General features: G+C 37.7%; 1 protein-coding gene across 4 annotated transcripts in view; it reads right to left on the bottom strand.

Annotated features, from left to right (window-relative positions):
* The window catches only part of rnf216 (ring finger protein 216), a 152,089-nt gene that overhangs the window by 96,470 nt on the left and 33,196 nt on the right, over positions 1–22,423 (bottom strand). For all 4 annotated transcript variants that reach the window (XM_052022356.1, XM_052022353.1, XM_052022354.1 and 1 more), the window contains 5 exons: positions 21,752–21,891; positions 20,801–20,851; positions 18,770–18,907; positions 17,189–17,337; positions 11,322–11,400 (listed from right to left, as the gene is read on the bottom strand). In XM_052022356.1, the coding sequence (XP_051878316.1) occupies positions 11,322–11,400; positions 17,189–17,337; positions 18,770–18,907; positions 20,801–20,851; positions 21,752–21,891 (557 nt within the window). The remainder of the gene's footprint in view (positions 1–11,321; positions 11,401–17,188; positions 17,338–18,769; positions 18,908–20,800; positions 20,852–21,751; positions 21,892–22,423) is intronic.

The raw sequence follows: 22,423 nt of genomic DNA, 5'->3' as shown, positions 1-22,423 counted from the left end.
GACAAATAAGCATTTAGTAAGGTCTATTCTGAATAAGTACATTTTATAAACACAATAAATCTTATAACGTGCCGACTAATCTCAACAGCTATTACTCTACCTCACCCTTGCTGTTATTTTTCAATGCTCCTGTAAGCCAAAGAGGTGCTCCATTATTAAATAATTATTAAACTCTACCAGGCAGTTCCCAAAAAGTAAACAAGTTGTCATAACAAAATGCAAAACAGTCCTCAAAGAGACAACTGGAAGGATACATCAGACTCTTTAATAATTATATATACACACATATACATACGCACACCTATATACACACACATGTATATATACATATGTACATACATACAGGTATATATGTATACATTTATACATACACATGCATATGTACATATATACATACATACACACACACACATATACATATATATAGTATGGGTGCATATATATTTGTGTGTATACAGTATATATATCTACATATACATACACATATACACAGACACATACACACATGCTGGCTGAGGGTTGACCATTGTACAGAAGAAACCCCTGGCCTATTCAAAATCATGCTTTATTCCATCGAGTGAACAGGTGGGATGAATGCGTCAGCTGAAATGCAGAATTCTCAAAAACACAGCACTGCATCAGAAATACTTGGCAATTGACAATCTGGTCTCCTTCAGACTAAAGTTGGACATCTGAACCAATAACATGGCTAAGGCCATCGTTTTATGTTCCTATTCCAACCACTGTGCAGCTGAAGGCACAAGTGGATATTGCTGACCCTCAAAAGTTTTGGCAAATCCAATAACTGACTTATATCCAATTCACATTCTGTTCAAGCTCTAAAATAATAAACTGCATTTCTATTGAGAAATAGGATTTCAATCTTCAAAGTAAGCCACAATTAGAGATTACAATGGTACTTTAAGAACAGAATTTCCCAATATATGTAATTGGAAGTTCCCTAAACATGGCAAAGATAATCATGTAACAGGAAATTTCAGAAATCTTTGAGTTCAGAGATTTACAGGAAATTTCAGAAATCTTTTGAGTTCAGAGACTTACTATTAACAAAATTACCATAACTGGTTTCTTCTATATGGCTATGAACTTTTCCTTTGGCCATCCCAGAATTTTTAATTCAGATGTATTTGGAAAGACACATCTGTGTTTTCATTATGATTAAAAATATTAAAGGCTGACTGCCCATCTCGGGTGCTTCGCTCCATCTTTTAGCTAAACACAATGAAGAAAATACAAAAGCAAAACACTGCGGATGCTAGATATCTAAATCAAAGACCAAAAATATCAGACTACTCAGCAATTTGAGTAATATGCATCGTGATCTCAGGAGTCTCAAAGAACTTTGCAACAAATTAATTATTTTCAAAGTGCAGCAACACCAATAGCTCAAAGTCCCACAAATCCAAAATGATGAATGTCCAGTTAAATTTATTTTGAGGGGTGATTGTTAGCTGGGCCATTGAGAAAATATCTCCTTTGATTTAGGTAAGTGTGCCACAATGATGATAGATTTCCACCAGAAAAGGCCTCAAGGGCCACTACTGATCTTATCACACTGGAATCTCAGCCTGAATCACGTGCCCCAAATCCAGGAGTAGGGATTGATACCCAAAATTATGGCACTGAATCAAACAGGGCCTTCGAAGGAAATTGGTTAGACACTTGAGAGAATAATTTGCAATGCTATGGGAAAGAGATGGGGAATGGAGCTGATGAAATTGTTCTACTTGAAGTTGGCAGAGACTCAATGAGCCAAATGGCCTTCTCCTGAAATATAACTACTTTACGATTCAATATTCATACCATTGTTTAAATCAACAGGTTTCATTCACGAGCCCACTGAGAAGGTAAATAAGTGATTTAATCTTATTCAAAAACATGAATGGTTTTGATAGAAAAAGGCTATTTATAGCAGACAGATAATCTGGTAAACAGAGAACGCAGATTTGAGGCAATTAGTATAAACAACAGAGATAAGTGTAAAACATCACTTGTAAACTGAAGTGTCATGGACAATAAGGCATTCGCTGATTGGCTGATTTGTCTGCAAATGAAGGGCAGTAACTACTAAATTTCATTGAGGGAACTGTTGTCCTTGGCAGAGAGATAAAAGGCTCAGAGTCTGTGATTAATAAAGCAGTTGCAGAGATTAAGCAGTGCAAGACGAAGTTTAATACTTGCAAGTTATAAATTACCCACAACTCACCTCAAACCACTTGCCTCTGAAGGTATTCAAGTTAAACTTGATCACTAGTTATTTGCTTCTAAAAAGTAAAACCACCAAAACGCATACTTCAGGCTAAAAACTGATATTTTTTTAAAAAAAAGAAAAGTTTGTTCAAAGGATGTGGGCTTCACTGGCTAGGCCAGCATTTAATTCACCATCCCTAATTGCCCTTGAGAAGGTGGTAGTGAGCTGCCTTCTTGGACCACTGCAGTCTTTGAGATATGGGTATACCCAGAATGCTGTAGGTCCTGGATTTTGACCCAATGAAGCTGAAGGAACGGTGATATATTTCCAAGTTACATATATAACCGATATTATATACACAAGTCTAGATAACGAGACAAATTTAATTTTGTTCGTTGCTATGCCAGTTGACTCCGACATTATTACAAGATTCTTAAGAGGTCTTATCAAGTGTAATTGTAACCATTCTGATAAGGACATGTTCAAGAGCATTTCATTGACCATGGAAAATCCATGTGTGAAACTAAACAGAAAAAAGGTAAAATAACTAAAAATATCCATCGACAGCTGCTAATATTTATTGGCAGGCTTTGTTGCTCATGTAGTTTTAACTGTCAAATAAGAAAAGCAAAACAAAAGGCATAATAATTGGAAATGTCTTACAATATTGTTTGAATAACTCTGGATTCCAATTTAACCATCAGCTTCTAATTCAGACACATAGCACCTGACTAGAACTTAGGGGGGAAATAAAAGATTAGTTTTTGATACTGCTAAATGATTAGATAATGATCAAGTCTTCCAACGTATTTCTAAGCTTAGATATATTAATGCATTTAAAGCTCAAGATGTTTGGCGACCAGACATTGATCATTGCACTCCAGTAAGTCAAATATAAACCAAGTTTGTACATTCCCTTGCTCAAAGACAGTTACAGAATTTTTACACTGCCACAGCATTGGATGGAACTGTAAACTCTGTTTAAAAATACAAGATTTAATGATTTGAATTATGGAAGATCTTCTGATCGACCATATTAAACAACAAAGGGAGAGCAGTAGGTGTAATGTATATGGATTTCAGCAAGGCGTTTGATAAGGTACCCCATGCGAGGGTTATGGAGAAGGTGAGGAGACATGTTATCCAAGGGCACATTGCAGTGTGGATCCAGAACTGGCTGGCCCACAGAATGCAAAGAGTGGTTGCTGAAGGGTTGTATTCTGAGTGGAGGTCGGTGACCAGTGGTGTACCTCAGGGGTCTGTACTGGGACCCTTGCTCTTTGTGATTTTTATAAACGACCTGGATGAGGAAGTGGAGGGGTGGGTTAGTAAGTTTGCAGATGACACGAAGGTTGGGGGTGTTGTGGATAGTTTGGAGGGCTGTCAGAGGTTACAGAGGGACATCGATAGGATGCAGAGTTGGGCTGAGAAGTGGCAGATGCAGTTCAACCCAGATAAGTGTGAAGTGGTTCATTTTGGTAGGTCAAGTATGTTGGCGGAATATAGTATTAATGGTAGGACTATTGGCAGTGTGGAAGATCAGAAGGATCTTGGGGTCTGAGTCCATAGGACACTCAAAGCGGCTGCGCAGGTTGACTCTGTGGTTAAGAAAGCATATGGTGTATTGTCCTTCATCAATCGGGGAATTGAATTTAGGAGCCGTGAGGTATTGTTGCAGCTATATAGGTCCCTGGTCAGACCCCACTTGGAGTATTGTGCTCAGTTCTGGTCGCCTCACTACAGGAAAGATGTGGAAGCCATAAAAAGGGTGCAGAGGAGATTTACAAGGATGCTGCCTGGGATGCAGAGCATGCCTTATGAAAGCAGGTTGAGGGAACTCGGCCTTTTCTCCTTGGAGAGACAGAGGATGAGGGGGGACCTGATTGAGGTATATAAGATGATGAAAGGTATTGATCAGGTAGATAGTCAGAGGCTTTTCCCCAGGGCTGAATTGGTGGCCACAAGAGGACATAGGTTTAAGGTGCTAGGGAGTAGATATAGAGGAGATGTCAGGGGTAAGTTTTTTTTACTCAGAGTGGTGAGTGTGTGGAATGGGCTGCCAGAAGCAGTGGTGGAGGCGGATACAATAGGGTCTTTCAAGAGACTGTTGGAGCTGAGTAAAATAGAGGGCAATGGGTAAGCCTAGTAATTTCTAGGGTAGGGATGTGTTTGGAACAGCTTTGTGGGCTGAAGGGCCTGAATTGTGCTGTAGTTTTTCTATGTTCTATATTCTAACTTTCATGGAGGCAGAATGTTAAATATGACAATTTTGGTCTGAATTTTAAATACAAGAAACGTCATCATGAGTTGCCTTATCATACTTGTAAACTTTTTGATATGTGCATTGACAGCAAGATTCAAATGCAACTTGGAATAAATTCATACCAGAGATATCCTGAACATCTCAAAGCACATCAGTGATGAAAAACAGATCTGAACATTAGTCAACAAAAATGCCACAGATCATTCAATTGACATTTTTGATTAACACCTAACATTACAAGGTATAAACTTTAAATAAGTACAATTAGCTTATTTTATTATTTTTCTTCATGAAGCACAGTGCAGTCAGGTTTAATTATATGGCATCAATTTTGATTTCAGTACCTCATTTTAACCTAGGGTGCCTTACATTAAAGGCACTGGTCTGAGACATCTGTAGAAATGCATTCCAACTAGAGCAGACTGCATTTTTTTTGGCCAAAAAAAGGCTTGTTACTCAGTTTTGCTTTGTTGGTCTCACTTCTCAGTTTCCAAGACCTAGCTTGCATTTAGCACATTGATCTTAGCCATAATTTGCTGTTGTTTCCATGGATTTTTTTAATATAAATTAGGTGTTTGGCTATCAGCCAACAACCAACTTCATGATTACTTCTCCAGCTAGACATTGTGCTTTGTTGATTGAGTAGGATCCATAGGCGCCTTTTAAGTGCTTTTAGTCTGACTTCAATTTTGTGAATATAGCCTGTTATAAAATATCAAAACATGCACGGCTCTCAAAAAGTGCTTATGAACTTGAAGGAAAACTAGGTAGTCTTTCCTTTGGGAGTGGGGAAATGAGATATTCGAAAAATAAAAGGGTGAAAAGACTAGTGAGGGTTTTGGCACCATTAAGTAATATGGATCACATGATAGTTATTCCCATTTTCTTCTGAATAATCTAAAGAGTAATTCACTTGGAACCTCATCTCCATTTCTAACAACTCTGCCTGACAAGGATAGCTCTTCAACCAATTTGCTGTCAGTTTTTCCCTTAAGACTGACTAAACAGCAAATTCATGTGAAAATTCTAAACACAAATTGGTACTTCACCACACCTTTGTTTAATATACTGAAGCAGTCTGTGTCAAGTAAACAAAATTCAAAAATAAGTTCTCAAAAGGTAAATTAACAGTGTGCGCCATTAACATGATTATTCACATAATAAATTGTCAAAAATGCTATATTAAAAATGCCTCCTTGATGCTTTACTATGTACAAGTGGATGGAATCAAACCTGGCATACAACGCATTTATGCAAAATGCAGGCAGATATTATGAAACTTGTTCTTTCTGCATTATCAACCTTCTTAGTACTCCAACCAGATAGAATTGAAAAACCTATCATGTGATTCATTGCATGTATTGATACACTGTCTTACTGCACCATCTGGTGGACGTTTCATGACATATCTAGAACTCCTGAGGATGACCTACATATAGACCTACAAATACTTTGTTTTTCAAAATACATTGAGATAACTATTTTTATGTAGTGGGGAACTGGTCAAATGCAGGTCAGCCACATCTGGTTCTGAAAATAGTGCTTTCAGCCACAACATGAAAGCCATCTTCTAAATATTATTTCCAATTTTTTTTTAAAACTTCATGCATCTTTTACGACTATATTTCTGTGTGTTATGGACCATTAGCACACATCAATTCCCCTCCCAACCACTGAATTCCAGATTACATTTTTCTTCATGCATTTTTTTTGGTTAGGGTGGATAGTGATGTCATCTCATATTACTTTAATACATGAGCTAAACATTTACTGTACGCTAGGACATGGAATACCTTTTGATAATAGAAAAAGGAAAAGCAGTATACAATCTTATTAAAACCCAGAAGACTAATTAGGCCATAACTTTTTTTTTTAAAAAATGAAGCATTACAATAGCTATCAATCTCAAGTTGTTATGTATATCACTTTCAACCTTAAAAATCATGTTAAATTTATATTACATAATTCTTTTTGTCTGTGTAAGCACAAACAGAATGCAACACAATGCATTAAATGGACTAAAGTGCTCATACTTTCACAATTATTATACATACGGCCCCAGCCTGCTTCAGGCAATGTAATTTCTCATTGGTGCCATTCTCAAGAGTATTAAGACGATAGACATTTTTCTAAAATATTGGGGAAGTAAGCATCACTGTTATCTTATTTCAGCAATAGATGGAAAGTGTCTGGGGCTCTCAATGCAGTCTCAGAAGGACCAAATTTGAAAAGTAGACGTTTAAAACAAAAAAAAAACAGACAAGAAGGCAGAGGAATGACTTTGAAAAACAGAGGAAACAAAAACTAGGAAAGGAAACAAAAGCTTCAAAGTGTTTAGTGGCATACACTTCCATGCAATAAGTTCATAAAATAAAGACAATGAACCGAGGACATAGATTGACAAGTGGGAGAATTGTGATTACTTAAACAAGGCTTCAAGACCGACAAGAACAGCAGTTCAACAGCGGTTACGGTGTTTTCATATGAGATAAAGGGGTTTTAAAAAAAACAAGGATGCAGCAATATTGGCTAAGGAAACAATTCCAATTGTGAGGAGCCATTACCTACTCCAAAGATGTACAAATGAAACCTTCACGGTTTAACAGAGGAACAAAAAGAGGAATCAAATTGTTGAGTGCATAGAATAGACTCAAACAATCATAGGGAGGCAGATGAGCAAATCTGTTGATCAACTTCTGCAGAGTTTAATAACAACAAGGCAGGACAGGGGGAAACCAACTAATCCAACATTATTAATTTGTGTAGTTAATAAGGTGTAAAGGATGCAGACTTCTTGAACTACCTTGAAGAAAACATTTTAATTAGAATGTAGCAAACATAGCAAGATAAAAGGTTGTTGCCGAAGTTAGTTCTAGGAAATGAAAAGTTCTGGGACGTGGGAAGAATGGTAATGGGACAGCATGAAGAAAGTTGCAAGAATGATTCTGTTAGGTTTAGCATAGATATGGAAAAGGACGAAGACCATGAGTACAAGTTCTAAATTGGGGCAAGCTAAGTTTGCTGGACTTTCCTTTCCGAAAATGAAATGGAACCAGCCACTTGAAGGTAGATCAGTGAGAGCAATGAGAGATATTCAATTTGGAGACATCAAGAGCCAAAACCAAATAGGTTCTCGTTAAAAATTTGGGAACATCAAAACCCAGAACCCCTCCCCTCCACCACACCCCCCCTCCCCGCCCCATGGATGTTTAGAACATACAGGGTAAAATAAGAAAAAAAAGGAAACTTATGACATGTAAAAATTGCTCTGCACTGCAGAAAGCCTCCAGGCAACTAAGAAGCAAGGGTTGAAAGGGAAATAAGGAAAACAAAAGAGGACACATGTAAAATTACTGACAGATAACATCAAGGAAAACCCAATATTTTCATAAATGTGAAATGAAAAAAGGATAAGAAAGCAAAAAAAAGGGGCACAAGGGACCAAAACCCATTTGCTGAATATATGACCAGAAGATATGTATAGCTCTAAACATTTTCACCTTTCTTCATGGAAGCAAGAGACCGACATTGAGTAAGAATGTGAAATGCAGAAAGTGATAAACTTTGAGACAGAATGAAAATGACAGATAGGAAGTGGTAAGAAAGAATTGTTAAGGGTAGAGTCTATGATGTCGTGTGCATGGAAAGTAAAAGCCAAGGTATCCAAGAAAATGTCATGTTGGATTAAAAACTGGCTCAGTAGAAGAAAAAAGGGTTATTGTCAATAGAAGTTTGTGACCAGAGGGCTACTAGGTCCCTTGCTCGTCATGGTTTATATTAAGAATCTTGTAGGAGCAATGATTAACAAGATTGTTGATGATATCAAAACTGTCATTATTGTTATTAGTGAACAAGAAAATTTCCGATAAAGGCACAAGGATACTTATTTTTAGTGGTTGAGGTACAGTGCAGGGAGCTCAGGCTAGAATTGTACAAAACATTTAAGGCACAGCTGTAAGACTGTGTACAGTTCTGGTCACTGCCCTACAGATTGGATGTGACTGTACAAAAGAGGATAGAGAGCAGACATGTGCAGAGTTTGCAATGATGTAACATCTGAGTTATGAAGAGGAACTGGCTAAGGTGAGGTTATTTTCTTTGGAACAAAGGGAACTGAGGAGATAAAATAATGAGGGGCTAAGCCAGGGTGAACAGGAAGGACCCAATTCCTTTAGCAATAACGTCCTGTGCTGTGGAACAGGTTTGGATTAATTGGTAAAACTTTTAAAGGGGACTTGAGGAAAATGTACTCATGCATAAATTGCAGGGGATCTGGAACTACCTACCTGAAAGAGTGGAGGTAGCACATTTTCAGCACACTTAAAAAGTACCTGGATGGGCAACTGAAGAGCCATAGCCTGCAAAGCTACAGCTCAAGAGATGGGTCATAGGATTCATGCATATACAGTGGCATGCAAAAGTTTGGGCACCCCTGGTCAAAATTTCTGTTACTGTGAATAGTTGAGTAGAAGATGAACTGATCTCCCAAAGTCAAAGTTAAAGATGAAACATTATTTTCAACATTTTAAGCAAGATTAATGTATTATTTTTGTTTTGTACAATTTTAGAGTGAAAAAAGGAAAGGAGCACCATCCAAAAGTTTGGGAACCCCAAGAGATTCGAGTTCTCAGATAACTTTTACCAAGGTCTCAGACTTTCATTAGCTTGTTAGGGCTATGGCTTGTTCACAGTCATCGTTAGGAAATGCCAGGTGATGCAAATTTCAAAGCTTTATAAATACCCTGACTCCTCAAACCTTACCCAACAATCAGCAGCCATGGGCTCCTCTAAGCAGCTGCCTAGTACTCTGAAAATTAAAATAAATGATGCCCACAAAGCAGGAGAAGGCTATAAGAAGATAGCAAAGCATTTTCAGGTAGTCGTTTCCTCAGTTTGCAATGTAATTAAGAAATGGCAGTTAACAGGAACAGTGGAGGTCAAGTTGAGGTCTGGAAGACCAAGAAAACTGAGAGAACTGCTCATAGGATTGCTAGAAAGGCAAATCAAAACCCCCATTTGACTGCAAAAGACTTTCAGGAAGATTTAACAGACTCTGGAGCAGTGATGCACTGCTCTACTGTGCAGCGACACCTGCACAAATATGACCTTCACGGAAGAGTCATCAGAAGTAAACCTTTCCTGCGTCCCCGCCACAAAATTCAGCGTCAGAAGTTTGCAAAGGAACATCTAAACAAGCCTGATGCATTTTGGAAACAAGTCCTGTGGACTGAGGAAGTTAAAATAGAACTTTTTGGCTGCAATGAGCAAAGGTACGTTTGGGGAAAAAAGGGTGCAGAATTTCATGAAAAGAACATCTCTCCAACTTTTAAGCACAGGGGTGGATCGATCATGCTTTGGGCTTGTGTTGCAGCCAGTGGCACGGGGAACATTTCACTGGTAGAGGGAAGAATGAATTCAATTAAATACCAGCAAATTCTGGAAGCAAACATCACACCGTCTGGAAAAAAGCTGAAGATGAAAAGAGGATGGCTTCTACAACAGGATAATGATCCTAAACACACCTCAAAATCCACGATGGACTACCTCAAGAGGCACAAGCTGAAGGTTTTGCCATGGCCCTCACGGTCCCCCGACCTAAACATCAAAAATCTGTGGATAGACCTCAAAAGAGCAGTGCATGCAAGACAGCCCAAGAATCTCACAGAACTAGAAGCCTTTTGCAAGGAAGAATGGGTGAAAATTCCCCAAACAAGAATTGAAAGACTCTTAGCTGGCTGCAGAAAGCATTTACAAGCTGCAATACTTGCCAAAGGGGGTGTTGCTAAGTACCAACCATGCAGGGTGCCCAAACTTTTGCTTTGGGCCCTTTTCCTTTTTTGTTATTTTGAAACTGTAGAAGATAGAAATAAAAAAGTAATCTTGCTTAAAACATTAAAGAAATGTGTCATCTTTAACTTTATGCCTTTTGGAAATCAGGTCATCTTTTACTTGCTTAGCTATTCACAGTAACAGAAGTTTTGACTAGGGGAGCCCAAACTTTTGCATGCCACCGTAGCTCCACGTTTTGCCATAATGGACATGATAGTCAGACTGACCTCCATTCTATACAATAAACTTTATGCTATATCCCCATGTCAGGCATTACGTAGTGACAGACCCAACTACTTGCACAGGGAATCTTCAGCCAAATTGTTCTGAATTTTTCCTGCTACCTTTTCTCCACAATAGATTAACATGGGTGACTGCAATTATTATCCACTTGAAGGGTCCAACTGTTAACCATCACTTCATTCTCATCTCTACTTTCAAATCTCCATACCTTTTGGCCCCAGGTACTAAATATCCATCCACTCATTTGTGTGTTCAAGCTTTGCATGGGATACATTGCTGGGTTACAAATTCAAGGGATTTTTGTTCAGAATGAATTATTTATATTCTGCTTTTTTTTAAAAGAACTAATTTTAGAAAACAGTATAGTCATAGCATGTATAATTTCTGGTGGAGATACGAGATACAGTATATAAATGTACAACTATTTCCATTACAACAGTTATGAGTACATTGGAAAAAACACTTTAATTTGCCCATTTACCCAAACTGTGCCCTGTAATATGCAATAAGCATTAAAAGAAACCTCCTTGAAAAAGTCACAGAAGCAACTAGTCACCATTCCTCATTTTTACCTACACCTGCCTTAATGACGACTTCCAGTCTCTAACACTATCAAGGCATGTAACTATGACTGCATTTGACTCTATACAACCTCAAGAATACATGGAGTTCTGCATTGCTATGAATGGAAAAACAAGATTAAAAACATTCAAGCTGTGAAATTGAGAAAGGATGACAAATACTTTTCTTTAATTGAAGAAAAAGAGTTCCTACCTTTCGACAGCGAGGGTTGGGACAGCTGAACATATTTATTTCTTTGTCCAGTAGTGCTGGGAAGTTGCAGAATGGACATCTGGAACATGCCAAATGACAAAGTATTAAATTAAAAATGCAAATACATTGGATTAATTTTACCCAATTACCTGCTTTGTAAAAATAATGTCAATTACAGCATAAAGGCATATGGGTCCTAGCTTCAATTCTTAATCTGTGCTGATCATTGATCTTGGGTGTCATGCATTACAGCAATAAAAATAGCTACAGCCAAATCTCAACAACTGAGGGAAAATATATCAGTGGAATTCCCCATTGCTGAACACTTCCCAGAAATTTCTGCTAAAAATTGCATACTTGTGTGGAAAGCAAATGAGACCTTATTGGACACGGAGAAAAGGCCATTCAGCCCAACTTCTCAATGCTCCCCCTTCACCTCTTTATTTGAGCCTATTAGCTCAACTTCCTGTTGCATCCTCTTTTTTTGTATAGGTCTTCGAGTTAGAGATTAGGTTTCTAAAAAAACTTATGCAGGGGATTCAGTTAACCCTCAACTTTCCCAGGGGATATCAGCTGTCCAGGATGTTACGAAAAGGCAGAAACTCATTTATCTCCTCCCAGTGAGGATGTAGTAAGTCAGAAGCAAACCATGCTAGTTTTGACAAGCCGAATATAATGAATGAATAAATACAAGCTGAATACAATGAATGAATACAAGCCGAATCTTACAAGTCATTCATCCAATGGCCACTGCTGCCAGATGGCAGGTGTGTGTGTTATTTTTCCATTTTAAATACATTAAGTTATTTCACAGACGCCTTCCCATTAACCCATCAAAAAAACTTAAATGATACTAGTTTTCATGGACCCATATTTGAAAGACAGAATCCAAATGTATCCGCTAACACTGATTGTAGCAAATGAAACCTTTGTTAGCAACAAATTAAATAAAACCCTTTGTAGCAAAGATTTTTTGTGTTCATTAACAAGGTAGATCTGCATTTACCTAGCTTCCCCTTAAATGTGTCTGTGCTAATTGTAATAGCTTCCAAATTTTAATAACCACCCTTCAGGATCATTCAGGACACTGAAGTCTAATTCAGAGGATCAATCAACCTCTTGAACTGTACTTCAGTAAGAGTCAGTGATCTGGGAGACAAGGGATGAACAATACTCCTCACATACTTTGGTTTGTTATATAACACGATAAAGCATCTATCATCTTTTAATTTGATTTCAGCTAGCTGAACCATCAAGACCTTGTTTATGTGCCTTGAAGTTATTTTGCATATTAACTAATGACATTAAAGATCAGTAACATTCAAAAAATGTTTAATGTAAATGTAACCCAGTCACCCATGTGATTTAAATTCAAGGCAATTTCTGTAGTATTTGTCATTCTATTCAGCTTCATGATGGAACATGTTTTATCAATTCCCAGTCAAAGAACAGCAAGACACAGAACCAAAGTATTTCTTCTCGCAATAGAGGTTGACAATAGGTGTCACCCAGTTCTACTGCTCTAGATCTCTCACTGGTGTATCATTAAGTGTCACTAATTATCAAATTCATTGTGGGTGCTGGAAGTAAAACATTGCGAAAAAGAGAAAGGAAATTAAATTAGGACATTAAAGTGTGATGATGAAATAGTCAGTTTTATAGCCAGACAGCTGATAGGGTTAAATAATGCAAATAGTTGCTGACACCATGCTTGTGTTCCTAAGTGCAAAAGATTACACGGTAAAATGGTGTGTTTAGGATGATTGAAAAAGCTGATTGTTTCTCTCAATCTATCATATTACCTTTTGAGGGGAAACCTAAAATAAAATTAACATTTAAAAATAGACTCTTCAGAGGACCATTCCCACACTCAGTGGAAAGAATATATAGCAGTCCCACCCCCAGTGAGATGAAGGGGCTGGAAGGGGGGTGTGGAGATCCTAGTGAAATGTATAGATTTTGTCTTCAAATGTGCTAATGAATACAGAATCACCAATAAAGTAATTAAATGATGCAACAAACCAGAGAAATTGAATGACCTCCATCTGTTCCATGTCCAAAACTGGCAAGGTAAAAGATGGTGACTGCTTGTGACACCATAATTCAATAGGGAACTAGTTTTACTTCATTTTTAAGTCAAATCATAGCACTCCTGAAATCTCAGCACTGACGTGGCACTTCTGGTCATGATTCACCCGTAAATAGTAGGATTTCAGATACAATGAGGATGAACAAACACCACAGTCTAAAACAAGTATCCTAAACTTAAACAAGGGCAATTACAATGTTACAAAGGTGGGGTTGTCTATAGTGAACTGGATAACAAAGCCAAGAGATAAGGCAGTAAATGAGCAGAGTCAGAGAGACATACAGAATGGAAACAGGCCCTTTAATTCATCATCTGTACTGACCACCAAGAACCCATTTTTAAAAAATGTATTAATCCTCTCCCCACATTCTCATCAACTCCACCCATATTCTACCACTCACCAAGAGATTAGGGACAATTTATAGAGGCCAATTAACCTACCAATTTGCACGTTTTGGGATGTGGGAGGAAACCAGAGAACCTGGAGAAAATACACCCAGTCACAGGGAGTACATGGAAACTCCATGCAAACAGCACCCATGATCAGGATCAAAATAGATTTCTGGTGCTGTGAGGCAGCATTTCTACTAGCTACACCACTGTATTACCCAGCAATGGCAGATAGTTAACTGGCTTGTTTATGAATCTAAGCAGAAATTTATCCCAATTTGAAAGGGATTCCATTAGAAACAGGAACTATCTGCAGTTAAAAGGAGGTCAAGAATAATGTTAAATCAAAAGATATGGCATACAAAGTGGCAAGGACTATGGCAAACAAGATGACTGGGGATTTTTCAGGAACATACAGCAAGATACTAAAAAAACTGATAAGGAGAAAATTGATTTTGAGAGAATACTTGCACTTCATATCAAAACAGAGTAAATGTTTCTAAAAAGGAAAAGAATGGCTAAGGCAAATGTGGGACCTCTACTTAATGAGGCCTGGCAATTAATATCAGAAAACAAGAATGTGGCAATATATTAATATTTTTTGCATTAGCCTTCACAATTCACCTGGCTCAAGGTTTGAAAGGAAGTGGCTACAGAGACAATGGACAAATTTTCAAAACTGAATTCCAGGAGGGTACCAGTGGATTGGAAAACAGCAAATGTGACTCAATTGTTCAAGAAGGGAATAAAAAGGATGTCTTGAGCAGAGTCAATAGAGGGGAACCTGTTATTGTTGTGTATTTGGATTTCCAAAAGGCATTTAACCGGGTGCCACACAAGAGGCTTTAGTACAAGTTAATAGCTCATGGTATTGGAGGAAATGTGATAACGTGGATTAAAAACTATTAAGTAGAAAATAGAGAGTTGGAATAAAAGGGTCCTTTTCAGGTTGGAAGGATAAGTAGCAGTATATCCCAGGGATCAGTTTTTGTGCCTCAATTATTCACCATTTATATTAATGACTTGAAAGAAAGGGACAAATACAAGGTATCCTCAGTTTGTCGATGACATGAAAGTAGGTGGAAGGGCTTGTTGCAATTAGGATATTGTGAATCTGCAATGGGATATAGCTTGAGTGAGTGAGCAAAAACTTGGCAATGGAGATTATCGTGAAGGGTTTAGAGTTTAGAAATAGGGTAGTTTTGTAGCAGTTGCATGGGATGTGGGCAAGGCCACATCTGGAGTATTGTGCAACATTTTTAATCACCTTAAAGGATATAGTAGCATTGGAGGCAGTCTAAATGACATTCACAGGCTAAGTCCTGGGATGAGAAGACTGTCATATCAAGAGAAGTTGAACAGCATGGGTCTGTATTCTTTGGCATTTAGAAGAACGAGGTGTGATTTATTGAAACACAGAAGATCCTTGTGGGCATGACAAGGTAGATATCGGGATGTTTTCACTGGTAAGAGAGTCTTTAATGAGAGACAGAGCTTCAACAGGCTGATCATGGAAAACTGAAGTGCATAGAAATTTCTTCTCTTAGAGGGTTGTGAATCTGTGGAGGCGACATTAGAGGTATTTAAAGTGGAGGAAGACTTTTTCTTAAAAAAAAATCAGGGAATTGAGGTCTATGGGGATCTGGCATGGAGGAGTAGAGGCCTGAGGTAGATCATCCATGATCACACTGAATGGCAGGTAGATCATCCATGATCACACTCCTATTGTGTGTTAAACAAATGACTCAACTCCCAGCATAGTCATCTTCCACACTCCTGGGCCCCAATCTTTGGATGCTGCCCTCCCATTCTCCACCCAAACCAGACCCTCACATCACTCCATCCAGCCACTGATCTTGAAACACTCCGAAGACCCTTACCTCTGGCACCCTAATCGTGAAGGCTTGGATATCCAGCCACACACACTGCTCCCACTCCAACCTTTGGGCATAGTCGTTTCCACATCCTATTCCCTGGCTTCAATCTCACATTATTGATCTCACCCCATCCAGCTACCAACCACTGGCCCTCTGCCCCTGGCACCCCAGCCCCCACCAGACCTAGTCTCACTCCCACACCTGCTGTATTTTCCTTTACAGTCAATTTACAGCCAATCTGGCAGTAGGTTTATGGCCAAAAATGTCAATTTCATGCTACACAGCAACCCTTTAGTGCACTCTTAACGTTGCAGATCAATTTGTATGCCAGTCTCTCTCCAGGGAAGTAGGAGCAAAAACAAACTATTTCTATAGAACATTCATCAGTGAAATGAGGCATGCACATAATTTGTACAATGTATTTTTTTTAAACTGATAGATGTTTTTTTTTTATTTCCCAGAAAACGCCAACTACTCTAGTCCAAAGGTTGTAATCTAATCTCTGGGTTCAGCTGACAGTTAAAGCTAGACTTTGGGTTCCATAAAATATGAGGGTATCAGAAGCTGTACCTAAAACAAAAAGATGTAGTACTATTCAAAGATGTGCATGCAGTTACACTGGCATTTCAGCAAACATGTAGCCATTTGTGCTACATTTTTAAGTGTATACCTCAAATACAAAAACCAGTAGCATCCATGTCTGAACATTCAGCACAAAAACAGAACATATAATAAATGGCAACTTGCATTTCCGACAGTACTGATTTTGGATAGAACTGACAGCATTTGTAGAAATAAGGGCCTTCAGGAAAGCATTTGCAAAGAAAACTGCACACCAACTTATCTAGCTTTCATTTATAATTTAGAAATATGAATGATTTACATCACTATCAATAAGAATATAAATACACCTTGCAGATTACGCTGTGACTCAATTCAGACCACTCTTGCCTGGGTCAAAAGGATCTGAAGTCAAAGCTCATACCAGAAATTTAAGCTCAAAAATCCAGGCAGAGATGGGTTGGATCCTTCTGATGAGTTGTGAAGCCATGGCCCCATTTATTCTAACACAAAAGATCCAATATCATTGTTGCAAAGAACAGCATAACCACCTTGATGGCCTGATCAATAATTATCTCTCAAACAACATCATTAAAACATGTTATCTTAACATTATCACAATGTTTGTGAGAATGTACCGTGCACAAACTGATTGCCATATTTCCTAGAAAACTACAGGTGACCACACTTCAATAATACTTCATTGCTTCGAAGGCATATTGGACATCGAGTCATAAAAGAAATGGAATTTCCTTTTCTAAAAAAAAAATAAATGAACAACATCATGGCATGAGGGAGACATATTTTCAGATCTAACAACTCTTGAGTATGGTAAAATGAGTCATCAGTCCCATGCTGTAAAATACAACTGTATATTACAGGACAGACATTGTTTGAACACTGATTCAAACTGATTTAGTTAAACAAGACAGTCTACATCAGATACCAACCGTACAAGTTCATCAGCACAGGCTGTAGCAATCGCCTCCTCTGCTTGACGTTCATAGTATTTGCATAGTATGTTCTCTGGCAATACTTTCTCCAGCTCACCATTGAGGAACGTGCAGGTACAGCAGCTATCCATACAGCTCAGCTGGGACTTAAAACAAAGGAAATATTGACACAATGATCAACTATCTTTGTTTGGCTACTATACATTGATCATCAAATGTCTTTGGATACCAAAATTTACATTTACTTACCACATACAAATCAGGTGGAGAACTTAATGGAAATTTTAAAAATTCTTAAATGGTTACATGTGATAACCATTTGAAGTACATTCAAATATTTTTCTTAATGCACAGCTTATACCACATGGAATGTTACTAGAGCCACAACAAAGAAAACTCTCAGCTACCCAAAGACCAGCTCATTTGTATTTTTTTAAAAACTTTGTTGTCAGTTCTAATTTCTTCCTTAAAAATTCTCCTTCTCAGTCCTAAATGGTCTATATCTTATTACGAAACTCCTTCTTCCTTTCTTCACCCTAGCAGGCTGTGCCAAGTATATAGCAAGCTTTGGTGCTTGATCAATGTCATATTTCCAAGTTTGATGATGAGAGATTAGATCAGATTAGTTTATTGTCATATACACCAGGGTGCAATGAAATTCCTTGTCTTTATGAAGCTCAGAGTAAACAGTATATTAAACTAGTGATACTAAACTAGGTGGGATTGAGAGGATGGAAGAGGATATAACAGTTCTTCATGGGGAAATGAATAAGATGACTAAGTGGCCAAGAACATGGCAGATGGAATTTAATGTGGAAAAATGTGAAGTTATCCACTTCAGGACAAATAACAAAAATGCAGAGTATTTGTTAAATGGCGAGAGAATGGGTGGTATTGCTGTTCAAAGGGACCCAGGAGTGCTTATACAAAAGTCATTGAAGCCAACATGCAAGTGCATCAAGTAATTAAAATGGCAAATGAAATGTTAGCCTTTATCATGAGGTCTGGAATCCAAGAGAGAGTAAGTCTCACTGCATAGGGCCTTGGTGAGACCTCACCTAGAGTACTGTATGCAATTATGGTGTCCTTGCCCAAGGAAGGAAAGATGGAGTGCAGCCAAGATTCACTAGACTGGTCCCAGAGCTGGTGAGTTTACCATATATGCGATCGAGTAGATTAGGACTGTATTAGCTAGAGTTTAGAAGAATAGGAAATCTCATTGAAACTAACAAGTTTTTAAGTACTTGATAGGTTCAAGGTAGGCAAGAGGTTTTTGTGGGCTGAATAGCCTAGGACAAGGGGGCAGAGTTTCAGAATAAGATATAGGCCATTTAGGAGGCTTGGTCATTAGGTTCATTCATAACATAGACCAATAGATTTCTCGACATTAAGAGAATCAAAGGTTACTGAGATAAGCTGGCAAATGCACTGATGTAGAAGATCAGCAATGACCTGAATGGATGATGGCGAAGGCTCCAAAGGGTCGACTGACTACTCCTGTTCCTGTACAAATTTACACCCTTGGCACTGGAATTACTCTTTATTAAAATAAAAGGCACCGCAAAGATCAGTTCATACCTTGCCAGCTCCAAACACAGCTTCCTGTGCATATCTCACGAGGCATTCTTTACAAAAGAGATGACCATCACTGCATTGTGTCAACTCCTCAAAGGCAAATTCCCCATAACAGCAGCCACATTCAATCAGCTGTCCATCCTGTAAGCAGTAAAGGTCAATTTGTTACAGCATATTATTTTAATACATTAATATTGGAACACATTGTCAGGGATATAAACTAAAATTAATTTAATGGAACAATACAGGTAATTTTACAAAGAAAATGTGAATAATCCAGCAATTTCTTTAAACCATCTTGAACCATTATGATTAAACTATGGTGATAAAGGCAGGCAAGTTTGGGCAACAATGATTTTTTTTGCCCCAGATTTGCAGTATTTCTTTTGACCACATGAATTACTCTGGTGTGCTTCAGATGACACTCCAGTCTTAAAATATTCATCCAATTCAAAAAAACTCTCACAACTTTTCTATCTCATGGCTTCACAAGAACAATTCTAAAGTACTTTCAAAGAAGATTGTTCTATGGTAAGATGAGTCTAGGGCGTTTTGGAGGCCTCATTTAAAATTTCGCCAAAAGCTTTGCTGTTTGGACAGAAGTGCTATAATCAATTTGACTCTGGAGAGTCAAATGGAAACGAGCACATCCTAGATTTTTGTAACAAAGAAAAGGTGATGCAAAACAACACAATGCATTCTTTAATATTGATACTGAGGCAAGGGAATTAAAACAGAATCTGGAGATTCTCTAGGTCAGACACCATTCGTGGAGAGAAAAACAGAGTTAATGTTTTAAATCAATGACCACCATCAGAAGATCATCACAGTCTGTGGATGGTGGGTGGGGAAAACAAAGCTCATCAAGAACACAAATATTTTGAGATTCCCACAAGTATAATTGGATAGTACTTATAATAACAGAGAAACTTCTGGACTACCGTTCTACTCAAGGGCACAATCTATACTGGAAAAAAATTGGCAGTCAGGAAACAATTAATAAGGAAATCAGCATTTTAAACTCGAGAAATTCTAGGGCGACAATATTTGCTCACAAATATTCAGAATACTCATACCTTAGTCCCCAGTAGAACAAAAGCAACACTGAAGGAGAACAAAAACAAAGACATGCAGCCGCTACCACTGCAGTAGCCTGAAGCTAAAGTTACAGTGGGAATTGTTAAGGCGCATCTCATTTTGGTCCTTAAATATCAATACTTGGGAATCAGTATTCTTTACTTTCGAAGTTGGCTTGAAACAAACTAAGGAAATACTCAATTGCATTATTCCTGCTGGAATCAGATGATATGATTCAAATTATGTCTTCTCTGCATTCAAGTTTTAACCGACCAGACATCTTGTACAAATAATTTAAAACTTTTGAAATGCCATTTAGATTGAAGATAAAAATCCCATAAGCTACAAATTTTATAGAAATATAAGTGCTGGATATACACAGCAGTGCCATTAGCATCCACCCAAATTGAGAAAGGACAGCTCAAGACCTTGTTCAAAACCCATTACTAGATCTAGACCAGGAAATTAGCTGAGCTTCCTTTAAGTACTGATATGAAAGAATATGCTCTTGCTGTGCTCACATCCTGTGTTCATTAGCTCTGCAAAAAATTTATCAATCCTTGCTTTCCTGACAACAGGTTCTAATAGACACATCAAGCTTATTACTTCTCTAAATATCTTTGAATTTGCAGTATTTTTAGGTTTTTATTTCACTCAAAAGTTTAGCATTTAATTACAACATTTCAAGATATAATCCAATGTTCAATGGTTCTTCAAATGCCTACTTTCAAAGTGGAATCCAAAAGGCAGAACAACTCAACTATTTAAAATCTGCTAGATGCTGAGGAGATGCACCAGTGCTTTCAGATGCACAAATTGAACATTCAGATGGTTCTCAGCAGGACCACTTTTGAAAGCAAGGCTGCTTATAAATAATTCATGAAGTTTGGTGCTACTCTAAAGTTGGAGATTATAAACAAGAAAGCTGCCCTGAAGTGTTGCAGAATTTATACTTGCCTTCTGATATTGTTCTTCATTCATTTGCATAGCAAATTGAAAATCTGCATACTAAAACAGAAAGAGTTATAAATAAGGATCCAACAATGAATTACAAACTACACATTCCAATTTTCTCACCTACAATGCCTCACGAATAAGTCACATCCTGATAGAGATAAAATTAAGAGCTCCAATCCAACATTACCCTTCGTGATTTGCTTATAAAATTGGGGATGTTAAGAATAAAACTTATTTCTTCAGCTACAACTGGTAACAAAATATTTATTTCGCATTCACTGTTCAAAAATTGTTATTTTTCCACCATTGGAAAAAGTTCTTATCAACTCCTCCATAAATCATTTTCCTCAATTCCCCACTCCTACAGGGATCATATGTGAGATACAAATTTAAAATCTTGCCAAAAATATACAAAATATGAGAACAAAAGAATGAAGTGGATGGGGAGGAATTGAGAGATAGGAAAAGAATGATTAGCATCAAATAATCAGAATACACAGAGCCATGCCCATTTTCATTTAATATTCTACCAACAAAAACTACACCTCATTGCTGCCTATTTTAAACAAGTGTGGTTTTGAAAGCACACCACCATACTTCAACTGGGGGTGACAGGGGAAGTGCACAAAAATATAACTGATGCAAGTTTATAAAAGATGATACAGTTTAGACATTTGGATCCAAGGAAAATTGTAGAGGTGTGATGAAGTTAATTTTCAAATGGGAAATACACACAAGAAATAAATAGGTAAAGACATTCTTTGTCTAAGATGATGAGGCAGTTGTCATTGTCATACGAAAAATGCAATACCAAGCAGCTGGACATAATTTACTAAAGAAAACAGTCCTCTACAGATCTGATACCAGATAAATTTTCAGAACATTAATCTGGCACTTAGAATCCAATAACATTTCTCTAGTTTATACTTTACTGATGAAAATGTCAATTACCTCTTCCATCTCTTTCATCCTCTGATGGAAAAACTCCAGCTCTTGTCGCACTAGTGGATGAAGGCCATCCCGGTCATATGATCTCCAGTGTCGTCTTTTGTTTTCCAGAAAGCGCATCTGTCTCTCTCTTTTAAAGGCACCTTCGAAAAATACATTGTACAGTGAGAAGGACAGGTCACAACTTCTACAGGCAACACCCATGTTGCAGCTGGTCACCCTAAGAATTCACAAATCACTTCCCAAAAGTCAGAGATATGGAATAAAATTTACTCTCATTGAAATTGTGTGAAAAAAAAGGTAAATAAATCCAACACTTTTTTCCAACTCATTTTTCACGACAGATGCACAGATGACGCAATTTCGTGTTATGGTAAATTGCAATATGGACTGCTTTTTAGGAATGCAATCACCGTAACGTGGGAATTACCTGCACTTGGCTCCCAGATTCTTATTTTTTCTTGCAAAGAGACAACTCTTCACTTTTAAATGAATTTGAGTGAATGAGGTACACAAAATGAATCCTTAAAATGGCTTAAGATACTTAAAACCATTAGTAGTATATTAACAGTGGAATGAGAAAATTATGGCAAGACCATCTGGCCTCTGATATAATGCTGATCGTGGAAGATTTTATTTTTCCAATGTATGGAATACACAGCTGCACAAGGATCA

The sequence above is a fragment of the Pristis pectinata genome, chromosome 8 (assembly GCF_009764475.1).
Source record: "Pristis pectinata isolate sPriPec2 chromosome 8, sPriPec2.1.pri, whole genome shotgun sequence".
NCBI classification, from domain to species: domain Eukaryota; kingdom Metazoa; phylum Chordata; class Chondrichthyes; order Rhinopristiformes; family Pristidae; genus Pristis; species Pristis pectinata.
This window is presented reverse-complemented; position numbering and strand designations above follow the sequence as displayed.